This window comes from Epinephelus fuscoguttatus, linkage group LG13 (genome assembly GCF_011397635.1).
Source record: "Epinephelus fuscoguttatus linkage group LG13, E.fuscoguttatus.final_Chr_v1".
NCBI lineage: Eukaryota > Metazoa > Chordata > Actinopteri > Perciformes > Serranidae > Epinephelus > Epinephelus fuscoguttatus.
The window spans coordinates 36,513,330-36,536,669 of NC_064764.1; the positions used below are offsets into that span (position 1 = coordinate 36,513,330).

General features: G+C 46.0%; 1 protein-coding gene across 10 annotated transcripts in view; it reads left to right on the forward strand.

Annotated features, from left to right (window-relative positions):
• Window positions 1–23,340, forward strand: part of LOC125899773 (titin-like) — a 134,924-nt gene that overhangs the window by 89,281 nt on the left and 22,303 nt on the right. For all 10 annotated transcript variants that reach the window (XM_049594305.1, XM_049594304.1, XM_049594306.1 and 7 more), the window contains 10 exons: window positions 39–17,339; window positions 17,443–17,739; window positions 17,990–18,577; window positions 18,957–19,259; window positions 19,384–19,680; window positions 19,777–20,064; window positions 20,241–20,546; window positions 20,766–21,068; window positions 21,154–21,459; window positions 21,567–23,330. In XM_049594305.1, coding sequence (XP_049450262.1) covers window positions 39–17,339; window positions 17,443–17,739; window positions 17,990–18,577; window positions 18,957–19,259; window positions 19,384–19,680; window positions 19,777–20,064; window positions 20,241–20,546; window positions 20,766–21,068; window positions 21,154–21,459; window positions 21,567–23,330 — 21,753 coding nt within the window. The remainder of the gene's footprint in view (window positions 1–38; window positions 17,340–17,442; window positions 17,740–17,989; window positions 18,578–18,956; window positions 19,260–19,383; window positions 19,681–19,776; window positions 20,065–20,240; window positions 20,547–20,765; window positions 21,069–21,153; window positions 21,460–21,566; window positions 23,331–23,340) is intronic.

The window sequence follows — 23,340 nt, forward strand, 5'->3', positions numbered from 1 at the left end:
TTTTTAAAGACACTAATAACTTCTTTTATGTCTGACAGATGTGCCTGGACCTCCAGTCAATCCAAGAGTCACAGACACAACCAAGACCACTGCCACCCTGAACTGGGGAAAACCTCTTGATAACGGTGGACTTGAAGTCACTGGATATGTGGTTGAGCACAAGAAGGAAGGAACAGAAGAATGGGTCAAGGACACCCCTTCATCTCCACTTAGGATCACAGAATTTGTTGTGCCTGAGCTGGAAACTGGTGTAAAATACCTCTTCAGAATTAGCGCTGTGAATGCCAAGGGAGCAGGTGAACCTGCTGTAACTCAGGAACTGACTGAGATAGTGGAGCATGCTGCTGAACCTGGTTTTGAGCTGGATCTTGAGCTCAGAAGAACCCTTGTCGTTAGAGCTGGCTGCTCCATTCGCCTCTTTGTGCCAATCAAGGGACGTCCTACACCTGCCGTCACCTGGACAAAGGAGGGTGGTCCTGTCCCACGTGCAGTCATTGACAGCACAGAGTCATTTACAATGCTGATTGTCCCTGAGAGTTCAAGGATTGATGCAGGTAAATATGAGCTTACCCTCGAAAACTCAGCTGGAAAGAAGAGTGCTGCTATACAAGTAAGAGTTCTGGATTCACCTGGACCTCCACTCAACCTGAAACCAGTCAAGATTGACAAGGAAAGCATTACTCTTCAGTGGGAGATGCCTCTCATTGATGGTGGAGCCAGGATCACAAACTACATCATTGAGAAGAGAGAATCAACACGCAAGGCTTTTGCTACTGCTGTTACAAACTGCCCAACCACTTCAGTCAGGATTGGTGACCTGGGTGAAGGCTGTGAATACTACTTCAGAGTGTCTGCTGAGAATGAATATGGCATTGGTGAGGCGGTTGAAACTGTTGATCCAATTCGTGCTTCGCAGGCACCAACTCCTCCACAGAGTATTATTCCTACTGATATAACCAAGAACTCTGTGAGCCTGGCTTGGACTAAACCCAAGCACGATGGTGGAAGCAGAATTACAGGATATGTTCTTGAAGCCCAGAAAAAGGGAACTGATCAATGGACACATATTACAACAATCAAGAACATGGACTTCACAGTGAAGAATCTCAATGAGAGCGAGGAGTACACTTTCCGCGTAATGGCTGTCAATCTCTCAGGTAGAAGTGCTCCACGTGACAGCAAACCCATTGTTGTCAAGGATTCTACTTCCCTGCCTGAGTTTGACCTCCGTGGCATATGTCAGAAGACTATTATTGCCAAGGCAGGAGATGACATCAAGGTTGAAATTCCAGTTATGGGACGTCCTAGACCAACTGTCTCCTGGCAAAAGGATGGCGCAGCCCTGAAGCTGACACAGAGAACCAATGTGGAAACTACTGCTGCTACTGTTATCCTCAGCATTGGTGAATGCAACAGATCTGACAGTGGTGTTTACACCATGACGGGAAAGAACATCGTTGGTTCTGTCACAGACAATATCATTGTCAAAGTACATGATGTACCTGGACCACCCAAGGGACCAGTGAAGATTGTGGAGATAGCTCGTACCTATTGTATCTTTGCATGGGACCCTCCTGAGAATGATGGAGGCGTTCCAATCAACAATTATGTGGTGGAGATTAGAGACACCACTTCCCAAACATGGACAGAGCTGTCTTCTACTGTCATCCGTACCATGTTCAAAGCCATTCGCTTAAACACTGGATCAGAGTACCAATTCAGAGTAAAGGCTAAGAACAGATATGGTGCTGGAGCTCCCATTACCTCAGAGGCAGTAGTGGCTGCCTATCCATTTAAAGTCCCTGGCCCTCCTGGTACTCCCAATGTTGTTGCATTTACCAAGGACTCAATAACAATTGGCTGGAATGAGCCTGTGGCTGATGGTGGAAATGAGGTCATTGGTTATCATGTTGAGAGGAAAGAAAGGAGCAGTATCATGTGGCAAAAGATCAGCAAGGGTCTTGTGAAAGGAAACATATTTAAATCCACTGGCCTTGAAGATGGAATTGCCTATGAGTTCCGTGTCATGGCTGAAAACATGGCTGGAATTGGTAAGCCCAGCAAAGCCTCAGAACCAATACTGGCCTTGGACCCTGTAGACCCACCAGGTCAGCCTGTGCCAGTATTTGTCAACAAGAATGTCATCACCATTCAGTGGACAAAGCCTGAGTATGATGGTGGTTTCAAAATTACTGGCTACATAGTGGAGAAGAAAGAACTTCCTACTGGCCGCTGGATTAGAGCCAACTTCACCAATATCATTGAGACAACATTCACTGTCAGTGGACTGACTCAAGATGCCTCCTATGAGTTCCGCGTTATAGCCAGAAACTCAGCAGGTGCAGTGAGTGTGCCCTCTGAGCCCTCAGACCCAATTACCTGCAAAGATGACATTATTGAGCCACGCATTATGGTAGATGCCATCTTTAAGGATGTTATTCTACTGAAGGCAGGGGAGTCCTTCAAGCTTGATGCTGATATTGCTGGTCAACCAACCCCATCTATGGTTTGGACCAAGAATGGAAAGGAGGTTGAGAACACGCTGAAACTGGAGATAAAGTTCACTGAACTGGAAACCACTCTGACCAACAAGGACTCTGTCAGATCAGATGGAGGAGAATTTGTTTTGACTGCCACTAATGTTGGTGGATTTGCTAAGCACATCTTTAAGGTTAAAGTGCTTGACAGACCTGGACCACCGGTTGGACCTCTTGAGGTGTCTAATGTCACCGCTGACAATTGTATACTGACCTGGGCTCCACCAGCAGATGATGGAGGTGCCAATATTGAAGGTTATGTGATTGAGAAGCGTGAGTCAAGCAGACTGGTTTGGACCAATGTAGTCTCAGACCTGCAAGTTACACAGTACAAGGTGACCAAGCTGCTTAAAGGAAATGAATACATCTTCAGAGTTATGGCTCTAAACAAGTATGGACTTGGCGAGTCTCTTGAGTCAGAACCCACTATTGCAGAAAACCCATATGTGGTTCCAGATCCTCCAGGAAATCCTGAGGTGACTGCTATCACTAAAGATTCAATGGTTGTTATGTGGCAAGCGCCTAAGAGTGATGGTGGAACTCCCATCACCCACTACAATATCCAAAGGAAAGACAGAATAGGCCTCCGTTGGGTCAAATGCAACAAGAGGAAGGTCAAAGATCTACAGTTTAAGGTAACAGGCCTTGTTGTCGGACATGAATATAAATTCAGAGTAGTTGCAGAGAATGCTGCTGGAGTAAGTCCACCAAGTGCCTCGAGTCCATTCTACAAGGCCACCGACGGACTGTATAAGCCAGGAGCCCCATCCAACCCCAGAATCTTGGACACAACTAAGTCCTCAATTACTGTTGCCTGGAACAAACCTGTATATGATGGTGGCTCTGACATCACTGGCTACATGGTGGAGACCTGCATCCCATCTGAAAAGGCGGAAGATGAGGAATGGACTATTGTGACACCCAAAGAAGGACTTCTTGCCACCTCATTCACCATTATTAACCTGAAGGAAAACCAGGAGTACAAGATTAACATCTCTGCTGTCAACAGTGAAGGAGTTGGAGAGGCAGCATCTGTACCTGGTAATCCCAAGGCAGAGGACAGGCTCCTCCCACCTGAGATTGAGTTAGATGCTGAACTCCGCAAGGTTGTCAGTCTTAGAGCTTGCTGCTCACTTAGACTGTTTGTGCCTATCAGAGGCAGACCAGCTCCTCAGGCTAAATGGACCAAAGGAGACGGTGAGCGCGTTGAGAGGGCAACCATTGACAGCACAACATCATACACGTCACTTGTAATTGAAAATGTCAACAGATTTGACAGTGGGAAGTATAATCTTACAGTTGAAAACAGCTCTGGCTCTAAGACAGTTACGGTCCAAGTCAGGGTGCTTGACACACCAAGTGCCCCACAGAATCTCAAGATTACTGCTGTAACTAAAGAAGCTGTCACTCTGACTTGGGATCCACCAGCGAATGATGGAGGAGTAAAGATTAAGAATTATATTGTTGAAAAACGCGAATCCACAAGGAAAGCATATGCCACAGTCAAAGCCATGTGTCATCACACCACCTTTACAGTAGACCAACTCTTGGAAGGTTGCAACTATTACTTCAGAGTTTTAGCTGAGAATGAATATGGCATTGGCCTGCCCATTGAGACTATAGAATCAGTTAAAGTGTCTGAGAAACCACAGCCACCTGGCAAAATCACTCTTAAGGATGTTACCAAGAACAGCGTCACCCTCTCCTGGGAGAAGCCAGAGCATGATGGAGGAAGCAGAGTGGGCTGTTATGTTGTTGAGATCCAGCCAAAGGGTGTTGATAAGTGGACCCAGGCTGTGATAGTAAAGGAAACAGAAGCTACTATTAGTGGACTCATTGCAGGTGAAGAATACATGTTCCGTGTAGCAGCAAAAAATGAGAAAGGAGCAAGCGACCCACGTGAATTCGGTGTGCCCGTGATTGTGAAAGATCTTGTGATTGCCCCTGTTGCCAAAATGTTGTTCAACACATTCAGTGTGTTAGCAGGAGAAGACCTGACGGTACAGGTTCCATATGTTGCACGTCCCAAAGCAGCTATCTCCTGGGTAAAAGATGGTCAGCCTCTGAAGAGAACTACCAGAGTAAACTTTAGTGAAACAGACACACTGTTGGACCTCAGCATTAAAGAGGCTACTAAAGATGATGTTGGAAAGTACCACATTACCTTAAGTAACACAGCAGGAGAGTCATCAGTCGACATTGGCGTTGTTGTGCTTGACAAACCCGGCCAGCCTGGTGGTCCAGTAAAGGTGGAGGAGGTCACCTCTGACAGTATAACCATCTCCTGGAAGCCACCAGAGTATGATGGTGGTTGCACCATCAAAAACTACCTTGTGGAAAAGAGAGACACATCCACAACAAACTGGATGGTTGTATCTCCAAACCTTGCAAGGACCAAAATCAAGGCAGGCAGGTTGAAGACTGGGTCTGAGTATCAGTTTAGAATCACAGCCGAAAACAGATATGGGAAAGGCCCAGCTCTACTCTCAGAGTGTATTGTGGCTCAATATCCATACAAGCTCCCAGGACCCCCAGGAACACCATCCATTGCAGCCTGCACCAAGGACAGTATGGTAGTGGCCTGGAATGAACCTGTGATTGATGGTGGAAGTACCATCTTGGGCTACCATCTTGAACGCAAAGAGAGAAACAGCATCCTGTGGGTGAAACTTAACAAGTCTCTTATTACAGACCAGACCTTCAAGACCACTGGTCTCGAACCAGGAATGGAATATGAATTCAGAGTTTATGCTGAAAACATTGTTGGAATAGGCAAAGTGAGCAAAGTGTCTGAGGGACGTGTTGCTAGAGATCCTTGTGATCCCCCTGGTACCCCAGAGGCAACAAAGATCAGTAAGGACTCCGTGACCATTGCTTGGACCAAGCCTGAATATGATGGTGGAGCAAAGGTTACAGGCTACGTTGTGGAAAAGAAGGATCTTCCTGAGGGTCGCTGGGTGAAGGCTAACTTTACCAACATCATTGAGACCGAATATGTTGCAACTGGACTTGTGCAGGACAACCAGTATGAGTTCCGTGTCATTGCCAGAAATGCTGCTGGTGTTTTCAGTATGCCCTCATACAGCACTGGTCCTATCACTGCAAGGGATGAGATTGAACCACCACGTATCAGCATTGACCCAGAGTACACACAGACTATTGTTGTTAATGCTGGAGACAACTTTAAGATTGATGCTGATGTTCATGGCAAACCATTGCCTTCTATCCACTGGATGAAGGGAGAGCAGGAACTGGGTAACACTATTCATAGAGAAATTAAGAACACACCCACCAAAGCATATATATCTGTCAAGGAAGCTAAACTTTCCGATGGAGGCCAGTACACTCTGCTACTCAAAAATCCAGGAGGAGAAAAGGCTGTACAGGTCAATGTTGTTGTTCTGGATAAACCCGGAGAACCACAAGGACCTCTTGTTGTTACAGGAATAACCAAAGAGCAGTGCTGCCTTGCTTGGAAGCCACCACTACAGGATGGTGGCAGCAAGATCTCTCACTACATTGTAAAGAGGAGGGAGACAGGCAGACTCGTCTGGACTGTTGTTGACTCAAAAGTGGAGAAGATTTGTTTGAAAATTACTAAGCTCCTGGAAGGAAATGAGTACATCTTCAGAGTCCATGCTGTCAACCAATTTGGAGTGGGTGCACCACTCGAGTCTGCTGCTGTCATGATCAAAGATCCATATGCTGCCCCTGGAGCACCTAAGAGCTTGGAAGTTTCAGATATTAAAAAGGATTCAATGGTGCTCACTTGGGAGGCTCCTTCTGAAGATGGAGGCAGTCCTGTCACTGGATACATAATTGAGAAACATGACAAAGAAGGTGTAAGATGGACAAGATGCAACAGGAATACAGTCACTGACTTGACTTTCAAGGTCACTGGACTCTTGGAGAGCCATAACTACGAATTCAGAGTTGCAGCTGAGAATGCTGTAGGTGTTAGTGAGCCAAGCTCCCCAACTGTGTTCTATAAAGCCCTTGATCCCATCTTTAGGCCTGGCCCACCACACAATCCAAGAGTAACTGACACAACTAAATCCTCAGTTTTCCTGTCATGGGGCAAGCCTGTCTGTGATGGAGGCTGTGAGATTCAGGGATATATTGTTGAGTGCTGTACTACCACAGAGCCAGCAGTTCCAGCTGAAGTTCCAGCCGCAAAGGAAGCTGCTACAGAAGCCCCTGCTGAGGAATGGACAATGTGCACGCCACCAACAGGTGTCAAGAAGACCAAGTTTGAGGTTGCAAACCTGAAGGAAAACCAGGCATACAAGTTTAGAGTGTGTGCTATCAACAAAGTAGGAGTTGGTGAGCATGCCGATGTCTCTGGAGCTGTTGTTGTCCAGGACAGGGCAGAAGAGCCGGACCTTGACATTGACCCAGAACTGAGAAAGATTGTGACCATAAAAGCTGGAGCTTCCCTCAGACTATTTATTCCCATCAAAGGAAGGCCCACTCCTACCATCAAGTGGGACAAAGATGAAGCTGCACTTAAAGAGACAGCTCAGGTCGAGGTGACCAGCAGTTACACATCCCTTGTAATTGACAAGATGAGCAGAAATGATAGTGGAAAATACACCATCACTGCGGAAAATGCCAGTGGAACCAAATCTGCATTTGTTGTGGTCCGTGTTCTTGACACACCTAGTGCTCCTGTTAACTTGAAAGTGAAAGAAATTACAAACCAGTCGGTGACACTGGCATGGGAGCCACCTCTGTTGGATGGGGGCTCCAAGATCAAGAACTACGTCGTTGAAAAGAGGGAAAGCACACGCAAAACATATGCAGCTGTTGTAACAAATTGTCATGCTCTTTCGTGGAAGATTGAGCCACTTCAGGAGGGTTGTAGTTACTACTTCAGAGTCCTTGCTGAGAATGCACATGGTGTTGGCCTGCCTGCAGCAACTGTCGATCCTCTTAAGGTCTCCGAGGTGCCCCAGTGTCCGAAGAGCTTGAGTGTTACAGATCAAACCAGAACAAGCATCTCATTGGCCTGGGAGAAGCCTGAGTATGATGGTGGTAGCAGAGTCATGCAGTACCTGCTAGAAGTGAGGCTTAAGGGCCAGGAGAAGTGGTCTGCTGTTAACACGTTCAAGACAATGGAAGCTACTGTTTCCAATCTGAACACAGGAGAGGAGTATCTGTTCAGAGTTATAGCAGTCAATGATAAGGGAAAGAGTGATCCCAAAGCCCTTGCTGGTCCAGTGATGACGAAGGACTTAGTCTTTGAGCCAGATGTTCGACCAGCATTCAGCAGCTACAGTGTCAATGTGGGCAAAGACCTGAATGTTGACATTCCCTACTTTGGACGTCCTAAGCCAACAGTCTCATGGAGTAAAGATGGAGCTCCTTTGAAATTCACTACCAGAGTTAACATTCACGAAACACCAACACATACGACACTGAGCATTAAGGAGGCAGCAGGTGATGATGGTGGCATGTACAGTATAAATGTAGCTAACTCAGCTGGAAAGAAGGACGCAACAGTTGAAATCATTGTACTTGACAAGCCTGGACCTCCATCCGGCCCTGTGAGGTTTGATGAAATCACAACACAGAGTGTCACTCTTTCATGGAATCCACCAAAGCACAATGGTGGCTGCCAGATTTCAAACTACATTGTACAGAAGAGAGATACTACCACAACAACATGGGAAAATGTCAGCATCAACTGTGCCAGAACCACCATCAAAGTGCCTAGACTGAAGACTGGAGCAGAGTACCAGTTCAGGATCATTGCTCAGAACCGCTATGGCAAGAGTCATGGTCTAGATTCATCTTCCGTGGTTGCTCAGTACCCATACAGAGAGCCAGGCCCTCCAGGCACTCCCTTCATCTCTTCTCTCTCTAGGGACCACCAAATTGTTGAGTGGCACGAGCCTGTCTCAGATGGAGGCAGTGCTGTCCTTGGCTACCATCTTGAAAGGAAAGAGAGGAATAGTATTCTTTGGGTCAAGATCAACAAGACACTTATACATGAGACTACTTTCAAGAGTCACCCCCTGGAGGAGGGTATTGAGTATGAATACAGGGTTTATGCTGAAAACATTGTTGGCATTGGCAGGTGCAGTAAGGTCTCAGAGGGCTGTGTTGCCCGTGACCCGTGTGATCCTCCTGGTACACCAGAGGCCATCCATATCACCAAAGATACCATTGTCATCCAGTGGACTAAACCAGAGTATGATGGTGGCAGTAATATAACTGGCTATACTGTGGAGAAGCGTGATCTGCCAGAGGGCAGGTGGGTAAGGGCAAACTTTACCAATGTGATTGAGACCCAGTTCACTGTCACTGGACTGACTGAAAATGCACAGTATGACTTTAGAGTCATTGCTAAAAATGCTGTCGGCACCATCAGTAAGCCATCCTACAACAGCGGACCAATCACTGCAAGTGATAAGTTAGAGGCACCCAAATTCTCCATTGACCCTGCATTTACCAAGACCATTATCGTCAATGCTGGAGAGACCTTTAAGCTGGATGCTGATGTCCGTGGCAAGCCACTCCCCACCATCCAGTGGTTCAAGGATGAAAAGATAATCGAGAATACACTCAGACTAGAGATTAAAAACACAGAGGACCGTGCAATGATTGTCATTAAGGACTCTGTTAGAATTGATGGTGGAATTTACACACTCCAGTTGACAAATATGGCTGGTAGTGAAACTGTTCCATTCAACGTTGTGGTCCTGGACAGGCCTAGCCAATGTGAGGGACCCCTTCACATCACCGGAATAGCTGAAGATAGATGCACACTGGTGTGGCGTGCCCCTCTACATGATGGAGGTAGTCCTATTAAGCACTACGTAATTGAGAGAAGAGAGACCAGTCGTCTAGCTTGGACAGTTGTTTCTAGCAGCTGTGAAACCACACGCTACAAAGTCACCAAATTATTGGAAGGCAATGAGTATATGTTCCGTGTCATGGCTGTTAACAGTTATGGTCCCAGTGAGCCACTGGAGTCTAGTGGAGTGATTATGAAGACTCCATTTGTTCCTCCTGGTCCACCTCATATTGAGGATGTATCAAACATAGCTCATGATGGCATGACTATCACTTGGTCAGCCCCTGAGACAGATGGTGGCAGTGAGATTACCAATTACATAATTGAAAAGAAGGACAGACATGGAATCAAATGGACCAGATGCAACAGACAGAAAGTCACTGATCTCACCTTCAGAGTTGCAGGCCTATCCACCGGCCATGAATATGAGTTCAGGGTGTCTGCAGAGAATGTAGTTGGAGCAGGAGAGCCAAGCCTTCCTAGTTCATACTACAAAGCCAGTGATCCCAAGTACAAACCCGGTGCCCCAGCATATGTGAACGTAATTGACTCCACTAAGAGCTCCATTACAGTGTCATGGGGTAAGCCTCTCTCTGATGGCGGTAGTGCCATTCAAGGATACATTGTTGAAGTCTGCAAGGCTGAGGAGGAGGAATGGACCATGGTCACTCCCCCCACTGGCCTGCGTGTCAACAAATATGAAATAACCAAACTTACTGAGAGTCAGGAGTATAAGATTCGGGTGTGTGCTTTGAACAAACTGGGAGTTGGTGAGCCAGCAGCTCTCTCTGGAACAGCTAAGCCAGAGGAAAGGGTGGACCCACCAGAGATCCACCTTGACTCTGTGCTGAGGAAGGGCATCACTTTGAAAGCTGGTGGATCTGTGAGAATCCATATTCCATTCAAGGGCAGGCCAACACCTGAAATTAAGTGGACTAAGGATGAGGGAGCCGTAACTGAAAGAGCAGTTATTGAGAAAGCTCTTAACTTCACACAGTTGTCCATTGACTCATGTGACAGGGGTGACTCAGGAAAATACATGCTGACCCTGACAAACAGCAGTGGCTCTGTGTCTGAGTTTGTTGCTGTTAAAGTCCTGGATACACCTGGTGCCCCACAGAACCTTGTTGTTAAAGATGTCAAAAAGGACTCAGTCATTCTTGTATGGGATGCCCCACTGATTGATGGAGGTTCCAAAATCAAGAATTATGTAATTGACAAACGGGAATCAACCAGAAAGGCATATGCAAATGTGTCCATGAAGTGCACGAAGACAACTTTCAAGGTTGAGAACTTGATTGAAGGCGCTATGTACTACTTCAGAGTCATGGCTGAGAATGAATATGGAATCGGCCAGGCTGTTGAAACAAAGACTGCTTCGAAGGCCTCTGAGGTACCACTGCCTGTTGGAAAAATCTTCCTCACTGATGTCACCAAGGCCAGTGTCTCACTGGCCTGGGAGAAACCTGAGCATGATGGAGGTAGTAGAATTGGTGGATACCTAATTGAGATGCAACCCAAGGGTACAGATAAGTGGGGAGTTGCAACAAATACAAAGACATGTGAGGGCACTGTCACAGGCCTCTCAGCAGGAGCAGAATACCTATTCCGTATAATTGCTTACAATGAGAAGGGAAAGAGTGAGCCAAAGGCACTTGCTGCACCTGTTGTCGCCAGTGACATGACCATGGAGCCAAGCATTAAGATGCAATTCAACACCTACAGTGTATTAGCTGGAAAAGATTTGAAGCTGGAGTTCCCTGTGCTTGGTAGGCCCAAACCTCATGTTACCTGGACGAAGGATGGTCAGCCTTTGAAGGTGACATCCAGGCTCAATGTTTTACAAACTCCAACAACAACTGGAATTCAAATTACAGAGGCATCCAAGGAGGACTTTGGCAAATATTCCATTACAGCAACCAGCAATGTCGGCACAATCACTGAGGATGTTACTGTCATTATCCTTGACAAGCCTGGTCCACCAAAAGGTCCAATCAAGGTTGTTGAAGTGAGCAACACCTTTGTCCATCTCTCCTGGGAGCCTCCAGAGTATATGGGCGGATGCCAGGTAAAGAACTACATAGTGGAGAAGAGAGACACTACCACCACAACATGGCAGCCAGTCACCACGCAGCTTGCTAGAACAGCTTTTAAGGTCACCAAGCTGAAAACTGGTGCAGAATACCAGTTCAGAATCATAGCTGAAAACAGATATGGAAAGGGTGTGTCTCTGGATTCCAAGTCTATTGTTGTTCAATATCCATACAAACCACCAGGGCCTCCAGGAACACCATTTGTCAAATATGCAACTAAGGAAATGATGATCATTGAATGGAATGAGCCAGTCAATGATGGTGGAAGTGCAGTTATTGGTTACCATCTAGAAAGCAAGGAGAGGAGCAGCATCATGTGGAACAAACTGAACAAGACTCTTATCACTGATACTCAATTCAAGATCTGCAATCTTGAGGAGGGTATTGGATATGAATTCAGAGTCTATGCTGAAAATATTGTTGGCATTGGAAGATGCAGTAAAGTATCCGAGTCCTTTGTTGCTCGTGACCCATGTGATCCGCCCGGTGCTCCTGAAGCTGTATCTATTTCTAAGACCCAAATAACGATTCAGTGGACCAAGCCTCAGTATGATGGTGGCAGCAAAGTGAACGGCTATATTGTAGAAAGAAAAGATCTTGCCTCCCCTGATAAGCGCTGGGTAAGAGCTAATTTCACTAATATAATTGAGACTGAGTATACTGTCACTGGCCTGACAGAGAATGAGCAATATGAATTCAGAGTTGTTGCAAGAAATGCAGCTGGAGTCTTCAGCCAGCCATCTGATAGCTCTGGACCTATTACTGCTACTGATGAAATTGAACCACCCAGAGCCTCAATGGATCCCAAATACAAAGATGTTATTTTTGTCAATGCTGGAGAACACTTGCTTCTTGATGCAGACATTTATGGAAAACCGATTCCTGAAGTTGCCTGGCTAAAAGAGGGCAAGGAAATGGAAAAAGCCCTGCGCATTGAAGTGAAAACAACACAAAAACGTGCAGCCATGACCATTAAGGATGTAACCAAACTTGATGGTGGCCACTATGACCTTGTTCTCAAAAATCTGGGTGGTACAAAAACCGTCCCTATCACTGTCAAAGTCCTTGATAAGCCAGGTCCACCCATTGGACCAATGAACGTGACAGGAGTCATGGCCGACAGGTGCGTCCTTTCCTGGTCTGAACCAGCTCAGGATGGTGGGGCTAGCATCACTCACTACATTCTGGAGAAGAGAGAGACTAGCAGGTTGTCCTGGACAGTGGCTGCACCAAATGTCAAGGGTCTGTTCTATAAACTAACAAATCTGCTTCCTGCAAATGAATACATTTTCAGAGTCAGGGCAGTCAACAAATATGGTGCTGGTGATTGTCTTGAGAGTGAACCCATCATTGCACGCAATCCTTACAAGCCACCTTCAGCCCCTGGAACTCCAGAAGCAAGTCAGATTACAAAGGACTCTATGGTACTATCATGGACTGCTCCAGAACAGACTGGTGGAGCTGATATTGAAGGCTACCACCTTGAAAAACGTGACAAAGATAGTGTAAGGTGGACAAAATGTAACAGACAAAAGCTAACTGACACACACTTGAAGGTCACAGGTCTAATGACAGACCACTTCTATGAGTTCCGTGTTGCTGCTGAGAATGAGGCTGGAATGGGAGAGCTTAGTGAACTGTCCCTATTCTACAGAGCATGTGATGCCACAACACCCCCTGGACCTCCACACCATCCTAAGGTAACAGACTACACAAAGTCTTCTGTGTCTCTGTCCTGGGGCAAACCTGACTTTGATGGTGGTGCCTACATAAAAGGTTACATTGTTGAAATGAGGGAGTATACACCAGTGCCTGAATCAACAGAGGAGACAGAAGTAGCCCCAGCAGTGGAAAAAGAGTGGACCATGTGCACTCCACCCACAGGCATTCAAGCCACTAAACTCTCTATCACAGACCTGAAGGAGGGTGGAGAGTATCAGTTCCGTGTCTGCGCTATCAATTCTGAGGGAGTGGGGGAGGCTGCTAACGTCCACAGCACTGTGGTTACTTCTGACAGGGTAGAAGCACCAGAGATTGAGCTGGATGCTGATCTCAGAAAGGTGGTGTCTGTGCGTGCTGGTGGAACTCTGCGTCTGTTTGTCACCATCAGGGGAAGGCCTGAACCTGCTGTGAAATGGGAGAAGGTTGAGGGTACTCTCACAGAGCGTGCTGCAATTGACACCACCAGTTCATACACCATGCTTGTCATTGACAATGTTAATCGCTTTGACAGTGGCAAGTACTCCCTAACACTTGAGAACAGCAGTGGTTCAAAATCAGCTGTTGTTGCAGTGAGAATTTTGGACACACCAAGTGCACCACAAAACTTTGCTGTGAAGGAGCTCAAGAAAGACTCTGTGACTCTTGCCTGGGATACACCACTCACCGATGGTGGTTCTAAAATCACAAACTACATTGTAGAGAAGAGAGAGTCTGTCAGGAAGGCCTATACTACAGTCACCAGCAACTGCATGGCCAACTCATTCAAGATTGAAGATCTGCCTGAGGGTGGCATTTTTTACTTCAGAGTTTGTGCTGTAAATCAGTATGGCCAAGGACAGATGGTTGAAACCAAAGAAGTCAAAGTGGCTGAGGTACCACTGCCACCAAGCAAGGTTAGCCTTGTGGATTTGACAAAGACCAGTGTGTCACTGGCATGGGAAAAACCTGCTCATGATGGTGGAAGCAAAGTCATGTGTTACAATGTAGAATTTATGCCTAAGAGGGGAGACAAATGGGGCACAGCATGCACAGCCAAGGGGCTAGAAGCAACTATTCCTAATCTGACTCCTAATGAAGCCTATTTATTCAGAGTTATTGCAATCAATGAGAAAGGGAAGAGTGAGCCAAAGGATCTTGGCTTGCCTGTGGTTGCAAAGGATGTTGCAATTGAACCATCTGTCAACTTACTATTTACCACATACAGTGTGAAGGCTAAAGATGACCTCATTGTTGAGGTTCCTGTAAGAGGCAGACCAAATCCTGTTGTATCCTGGAAGAAGGATGGCCTTCCTTTGAAGCAAACATCATCAGTGACCATTGAAAGAACTGCAACCTCAACCAAAATTATCATCAAAGACGCTAACAAAGAACATGTTGGCAAGTATGAACTCACCCTGGCCAACTCAGCAGGAACTGTCACAGCAGATATTGGAATTGTTGTTCTTGATAAACCAGGTCCACCTAAGGCTGTTAAGGTGGATTCTGTTACGTCAGACAGCATCACACTGTCCTGGTCTCCACCAGATTACGATGGTGGCTGCTCCATCAGTAACTATATTGTGGAGAAGAGAGACACAAACACACAAGAATGGCAGATGGCAGCAAGTAACATTGCCAGAACATCTTTCAAGGCTGGCCGCCTGACACATGGATCAGAGTACCAGTTCCGCATATATGCAGTCAACCGTTATGGAAAGAGTGTGTATGTAGATTCACCTGGAATCACTGCTCAGTATACTTTCAGACAACCCGGACCTCCCTCCACGCCTATAGTGAAATTGGCCACGAAGTCTTACATGGTGGTGACTTGGAATGAGCCAGTCAATGATGGTGGTAGTCCTGTTGTGGGCTACCATCTGGAGAGGAAGGAGCGGTCTAGCATTCTTTGGACAAAGATGAATAGAGGAATGATCAAAGATACAGAATACAAAGTCAATGGAGTTGAAGAGGGCATGATGTATGAATACCGTGTCTATGCTGAAAATATTTCTGGTATTGGTAAATGCAGCAAGGCCTGTGAAGCTGTAGCAGCCAGAGATCCATGTGATCCTCCAGGCACACCTGTGGTCACTGCTATTACCAGAACATCTGTTTTCTTGTCTTGGGATAAACCAGAGTATGATGGTGGAGCCAAGGTTACTGGCTACACCATTGAACGCAGAGACCTTCCTGCAGGACGCTGGACAAGGTGCAACTTCACCAATGTGCCTGAGACCCACTATGAGGCAACAGGCCTTGTAGAGAACAGCCAGTATGACTTCCGTGTCATTGCTAAGAATGCAGCTGGATTGTTCAGTGAACCATCTGACAACACTGGCCCCATCACTGTCAAGGATGATGTGGATCCACCGCGCATCATGATGGATGTCAAGTTCAGAGAGACATTGCTTGTGAAAGCAGGAGAAACTCTGAAGATTATTGCTGACCTTGCTGGACGCCCCGCCCCTGTCATTTCCTGGACCAAGGATGGCAAAGAGATTGAGCTGAGAGCCAGAATCCAGATTGTTTCAACTGATACTAGCACTTCTGTCATTGTGAAGGATTGCATTAGAAAAGATTCTGGACAGTATGCCCTGACTCTACAGAATATTGGTGGAACAGTAACAATGCCAATAAACTGTGTGATTCTAGATAAGCCAGGACCCTCAGCAGGACCTCTGCAGATCACAGGTCTCACATCTGATTCATGCACTCTGTCATGGGGCCCTCCTCAGGAGACTGGTGGTGCTGATATCACACATTATGTTGTTGAGAAGCGTGACACCAGCCGCTTGGCATGGACAGTGGTGAAGGGAGAAGTCACAAAAACATACCTCAAAGTCACAGGACTGCTTAAGGGAGATGAATATATCTTCAGGGTTTTGGCTGTCAACAAGCATGGACTTGGTGAGGCTCTGGAGAGTGATGCTGTAAAGATTACAGATCCATACACTGTTGCCGCTGCTCCAACGAATGTTGACGTCACTACCATAACTGGAGATTCAATGACCCTCACCTGGTGCAAGCCACCCAGTGATGGAGGCAGCCCTATCACTGGATATGTGATTGAGCGCCGTGAGAAGACGGGTATGCGCTGGGTCCGTGTGAACAGAGATCCAGTTGTTGAATGTACCACAGTTGCAACCAAACTACGTAAGGGCTGTGAGTATGACTTCAGAGTCTATGCTGAAAATGCTGCTGGTCTGAGTCCTCCAAGTGAACGATCTGCAACATTCAGAGCACTAGATCCTTTGGTTGCTCCCTCTCGCCCAACCAAGCCAAAGATTGTGGATTCAACCAAGGCCAGTGTGTCCATTGTCTGGAAACCACCAGCAGATGATGGTGGTGCTCCCATCCTTGGATACAGTGTAGAATACAGAGACTACATCCGCAAACCAAAGCCAGAGGTTGAGGAAGAAGAGGAAGAATATGAGGAGGAGGAAGAGGAAGTGCCTGAATCACCCGAAGAATTAGCAAGATGGGTTGAAGCTATCCCTCTTACCAAAAGCTTGGAGTTCACAGTTACTGGACTTAAGACAGATGCAGAATATGAATTCTGTGTCAAGGCAATAAACAAAGTTGGCAGCAGTGTGCGTAGCCCATATTCAGATGGAGCTGCAGCAAAGGACAGAACTGCAGAGCCATCATTTGATGTTGATATTGAGATGCGTAAAGTACTTATTGTCAAGCATGGCACAGCATTTACTCTCAATGTACCATTCAAGGGCAAACCTGTGCCTTCAGTGGCATGGGCCAAGGAGGGCATTGATCTGAAGGTCAGAGGTACCATTGAATCAACAGAAAATAGTACTTCACTGACCATTGAGAAGTCATCCAGAAATGACTCTGGGGAGTACTGCGTCACTCTTGAATCATCATTGGGAAAAGCAACATTGCCTGTGGTTGTCAAGGTGCTTGACTCTCCTGGACCTCCTGTCAATGTCAAAGTTTCAGCGGTGACCAGGGATTCTGCAACCCTCACTTGGGAACTTCCAGAGAATGATGGTGGTGATGCAGTGAAGGCCTACCATGTTGAAAAACGCGAGGCCAGTAAGAAGGCCTGGGTGACTGTGACCAGCAACTGCCACACACTGACATACAAGGTAGAAGACTTGCAAGAGGGTGCTGTGTATTACTTCAGAGTTATTGGAGAAAATGAGCATGGAGTGGGTGTCCCTCAGGAGGTCAAGGCTGGAACAAAGATCACAGGTAACATTTACTGACAGTTTTTAAATGTGAAATGCTGTGAATTAATAGAACCTCTACTGTTGAATAAAATGTGCTTCATAAAAATTACTTCTGTCTGTTACAGAGGTACCAAGTCCACCCATGAAACTTGGAGTTGCAAATGTTACCAAGGACAGCGTTACAATTGCCTGGACAAGACCAGAATACGACGGTGGTAGCAGAGTCACTGGTTACCTCATCGATGCCCTGGAGAAGGGACAGACCAAGTGGGTGAAGTGTGCCACTGTGAGGACCATGACCCACACGATCAAGAGCCTGAGGGAGTGTGCCGAGTACTACTTCAGAGTCCGTGCGGAGAACCATGCTGGACTCAGTGAACCGAAGGAGATGATTGTTCCTGTTATTGTCAAGGAAATACATGGTAGTTATTTTCTACTAAATTTTGATATTAATTATGTATTCAGATTGAATTTTACTGTCCTTAGAAAACAGGACACTGTGCATAAAGAAAAAAAAAAATAAAACATTTACATTTAAAATATATTCTGTGTAATAAAAATTTGCATTACGGACAGTTTTTGAAAAGAAATGAAATTTGTGGAAAAATGCAGATGAATGGAGTTACTTAAGATGACATTAATTATCACATTGATGTCTTGTTTTGTCAACAGAGGCACCAGAGTTTGACCTAAAGAACTACCCCAAGAATACAGTTTATGTGAAAGCAGGATCTGACCTGACCTTTGAGATTCCTCTCACTGGCAGGCCCATGCCTAAGGTGACAATGTCCAAGAACAATGTTGTCATTAAGGGATCCAAGAGGCTGCTAACAGAAGTAACTCCAGACAGTTTAATCATCACCCTAACTGAAAGCATTTCAAGTGACGCTGGCAAATATGAAGTCACTGCCTCAAATCCGGGAGGTACCACCAAGATCCCCCTTATTTTTGTTGTGCTGGACAAACCTGGACCTCCTGTAGGTCCAGTCGAGGTCGGAGAGGTCGGAGAGACCACAGTGTGTCTGAAATGGGGTCTTCCAGAGTATGATGGTGGCAGTCCTGTTACCAACTACATTGTTCTGAAACGTGAAACCAGCACTCCTACCTGGGCAGAGGTGTCAACTACCATTGCCAGAAGTGCAATCAAAGTGACTAAGCTGACCAAAGGAGAAGAGTATCAGTTCAGAATCAAGGCTGCGAATCGCTTCGGTGTCAGTGACCATATTGACAGCAAGCCAGTCATGATAAAGCTTCCATACAGTAAGTCCATCCAATTCAAGACATTATAATGTAGCTTTAATGAGCCAGTTCCTTAATCTGTATATTGCACCTTCTTTTTGTACTTTGTACTGTAAACCTTTGCGCATTCATTGGACAATTTTGCACATTTCTGCACAAACAACCACTTCTAAAAACTACACAGCTCTTTAATTTGAATCCACAACAAAGCTATGAATAAAATACAATGAAAAAATATACCATATATTTTTTCATTGTATTTTATTCAAAGCTTTGTTGTACTTCTATTTCAAATAGGGGTGTTAATAAATTATCTCTTAATTATCCATTTTATTTAGCAACTTTTGTTTTATGGATGATAAATCTGAATAAACATTAACATGAATGCTGACTGTTACAGCCATCCCTGGACCTCCATCCACACCATGGCTCAGCTTTGTCTCTAGAGAGAGTCTGACAGTCTGCTGGAATGAGCCGGTCAATGATGGTGGAAACCCTGTAGTTGGATACCATCTCCAGATGAAGGAGAGGAGCAGCATCCTCTGGCAGAAGATCAATAAGACAGCAATCTCAGGAAACCAGTGGCGAGTCACAAACATCTGTCCTGGCCTCATCTATGAATTCAAGGTGGCAGCAGAAAATGCCGCCGGAATTGGAAAGATGAGCAAGACCTCTGAAGAGGTGCTTGCTATTGATGCTTGCGGTAAGTGTTTTTGATTCGGATCTTCATCTTCAGTTTACAAGAGACCCATACCTTTAAATAATACAAGCTTATACTAAGACTATTGTTTCATTAAAATTGCATCTTTTCCACTTTAACGTTACAGAGCCCCCAGCAAATGTCCATATCATAGAAGTCACCAAGAACTCAGTCAGCCTTGCCTGGCAGAGACCTCCATTTGATGGTGGCAGCAAGATAACAGGCTACAGTGTGGAGAGGAGGGAAGCTCCCAGTGGCAGATGGGTAAAGGCCAACTTCACAAACATCATTGACCTGGGCTTTACTGTATCCGGACTGACCCAGGATGAGTCTTACGAGTTCAGAGTTTTCGCCAAGAATGCTGTTGGATCTGTCAGCAACCCATCTCTCATTGCCGGCCCAGTCACTTGTGTTGATGCCTGTGGTAAGTTTTTGATTCATATCCATGTAACATGTCTTGTTTACTTTTATTGGGTTGTTACTTTTATTTTTAATTATAACCATATCTTGTGTCCCACAGGTGCCCCAGCCATTGACCTTCCTCCAGAGTATCTGGATGTGGTTCAGTACAAGGCTGGAGCTTCAGTTAAGCTTAGAGTTGGAATCATTGCCAAGCCTCTGCCAACAATTGAGTGGCTCAAGGATGGAAAGGAGCTGGTACCAACCTCTACTTTGTCTGTTGAAAGCACAACTGACACTTCTGCTGTTCTGATCAAGGATGCATCTCGCTTCGACACGGGCTCATATGAGATCAAGATCAAGAATGTTCTTGGCTCAGCATCTGCAACCATCAGGATTGAAATCCTAGGTACTTAGAAATTCTTGCTTCACCCTAAATATTTCCTTAAATCTGAATTCTGAATTCCATATTTCTGAGGTCCTATGTCCGATTTAAACTGAAATGCCCTCATGTATACAGTCTTCCATTATCCCTGTATTTAATGTCTATGTGCTCTTCCCTTTTTTTGTTTTACCTCCCTGCAGACAAACCTGGACCCCCGGCAGGTATCATTAACTTCAACTCTGTCACGGAAGACAGGATCATCTTCAGCTGGGAGCCTGTGCCTGAGTCTGACCAGGGAGGTTTCAAGGTGACCCACTACATTGTTGAGAGGCGCGAAACCAGTCGAGTGGTCTGGTCCACAGTTTCAGACCGGCATGAGCAAACACACATAACAGCCAGCAAGCTAATGCGTGGAAATGAGTATGTGTTCCGCGTAATGGCTGTCAATAAGATTGGAGTTGGAGAGCCACTGGTATCGGAGCCGGTCATTGCTAAGAACGCCTTTGGTAAGTTTTGGCCTGCAGAGTTCTGTGTATATGATTGTCAATGTGAATGTCATACCAGATTTTATGATAATTACCCTGCAGCAATAAAACCTCATCTTTGTTTTTGCTCTTACAAATTCTTTGCTTTTATGAGAAACACAAATGGAAAAAAAATTCGTCAAGATTTGTACTTATTTTATCATTCGAAACTCCTAACATGTTTGTTATTAATTTCAATAGTAACTCCTGGGCAGCCTCACACTCCTGAGGTAAATATCATCACTAAGTCCACCATGGTGGTGGAATGGGACAAACCAGGTGTAGATGGAGGTAGCCCTGTTACAGGCTACTATCTGGAGAGACGTGATAAGAAGAGCTTGCGCTGGATTAGAGTTTACAAAGACCCTGTCAAAAACATCAAACAGACAGTCTACCATCTGACAGAAGGAAATGAGTACCAATATCGCGTCTGTGCCATTAACAAGGCTGGAGAGGGACCATTCTCTGATGCATCAGACTACTACAAGGCTGCTGACCCAGTTGGTAAGTGGTCTGACATTCAAAGAAATCCACAACATCAAGAAAGATAGATTTACAGTCCTACCTAACAAATACATGTTGCTTACAGATCCACCTTATGAGCCTTGCAAGCTGAAGGTGGTGGATTCCACCAAGACATCCATCACCTTGGGCTGGTCCAAGCCAGAATGGGATGGAGGCAGTGAGATCACCAGCTACATGGTGGAGAAGCTTGTTGAGGGAGAGGTGGAATGGGCTATGATCACCTCCAAGGGAGAGGTCAAGACAACAGAGTACACAGTTCACAACCTAAAACCAGATGTCAACTACTTCTTCAGAGTGTCGGCAGTCAACTGTGCTGGCCGTGGAGAACCTCTGGAGATGACTGAGCCTGTGCAAGCCAAGGATATCCTGGGTAAATAAAGGGATCATTGAAAATGTGTTCAGTTTGTAACATGTATGCCCTGTCTTGTTCAGCAGTCCTTGTGTGACCTTGTATATATTTTTTTATGATTTTCACAGAGGAGGCCCAGATTGACACAGATGTAGCCATGAGAACTCACTATATTGTTAAGGCTGGCAAAGATGTGGAGCTCTCTGTTCCTCTAAAGGGCAGACCTGCTCCCACTGCTTCTTGGAGTAAGGGAGAAGAATGCATCGATCGTGACCCCAAATATGAATTCCACCACTCAGACACTACCACAGTCCTTGTTATGCGTGAGGTTACCAGGCTTGACACTGGAAAGTACACAGTGAAGATAGAGAATGGTGTTGGAGAGCCAAAGACCCTAACCCTGTCTGTGAAGGTTCAGGATACTCCAGCTCAGTGCAGGAACCTGGTCCTGAAGGATGTGACCCGTGGAAAGGTCACTCTCTGCTGGGAGCCTCCACTCCTTGATGGCGGTGCTGAGATCACAAACTACATTGTTGAAAAGAGAGACTCCTCCAAGAGATCCTTCTCTGCAGTGACAAACAAATGCACAGACACTACATATACCCTTGAAGACCTCTCAGAGAAGACATCCTACTTCTTCCGTGTGTTAGCAGAGAATGAGAATGGTGTAGGTGATCCATGTGAAACAGTTGAACCTTTGAAGGCCACAGAGACTCCAGGACCAGTCAAGGAAGTTTCCATGAAGGATTCATCCAAGACTTCCATCACTCTGCAGTGGCTGAAGCCAGATTACGATGGCGGCAGCATCATCTCTGACTACGCAATTGAGAAGAAGCTCAAGGGCGAGGACTGGTCAATGGCAGGAACCAGCAGACAATGTGAGTTTGAGGTCAAGAAACTCAAGGAGCACTCAGAAATGTTCTTCAGAGTTGCTGCCAGGAATGAGAAAGGACGGGGTGACTTTGTTGAGATTGGGCCTATCAAGGTCATTGAGTACCTTATCACACCTGAGGCAAACCTTTCAGAGTACCCACAAGGCCGCATTAATGTTCGTCTGGGTCACAATGTGCACATTGAGCTGCCATACAAAGGTAAACCCAAACCCTCCATTCTGTGGCTGAAGGACAGCCTGCCTCTGAAGGAGAGTGACCAAATCCGCTTCAAGAAGACAGAAAACAGAGCCACTCTAATGATTAAGAATGTGAAGAAGGAGAATGAGGGTAAATACACCCTGACACTTGACAATTTGGTCAACAGGAAATCCTTCCATGTCTATGTCATCACACTTGGACCACCATCAAAGCCTGTTGGACCCATCCGCTTGGATGAAGTGAGAGCTGAGAGCATCATGATCTCCTGGGAAGAACCCGATGACGATGGTGGTGGAGACATCACCTGCTACAGTGTAGAGAAGCGTGACACCTCCCAGCCCGACTGGAAGATGGCCTGCTCCACTGTAACAGGTACTCAGTTCAAGATCCCCAACCTGATCAAGGGTGTCCAGTACCAGTTCAGAGTGTGTGCTGAGAACAGATATGGTGTCAGCGAGCCTCTGGTCTCACAAATGGTCATCGCCAAGCACCAGTTCAGGCCCCCAGGCCCACCAGGCAAGCCTTTCGTTTACAATGTCACCAATGACGGCATGTCCATCCAGTGGGACAAGCCCATCTACGACGGTGGTACCCCCATCCAGGGCTTCCATGTGGAGAAGAAGGAAAAGAACAGCATCATGTGGCAAAAAGTGAACACTATGCTGATTAAAGAAACAGAATACAGGATCCTGGAGCTCATTGAGGGTCTTGAGTACTCCTTCAGAGTCTATGCCCAGAATGATGCTGGCTTCAGCCGAATGAGTGATGAGAGCAAGCCAGTCATGGCTGTCAGTCCTGTTGGTGAGTGCAG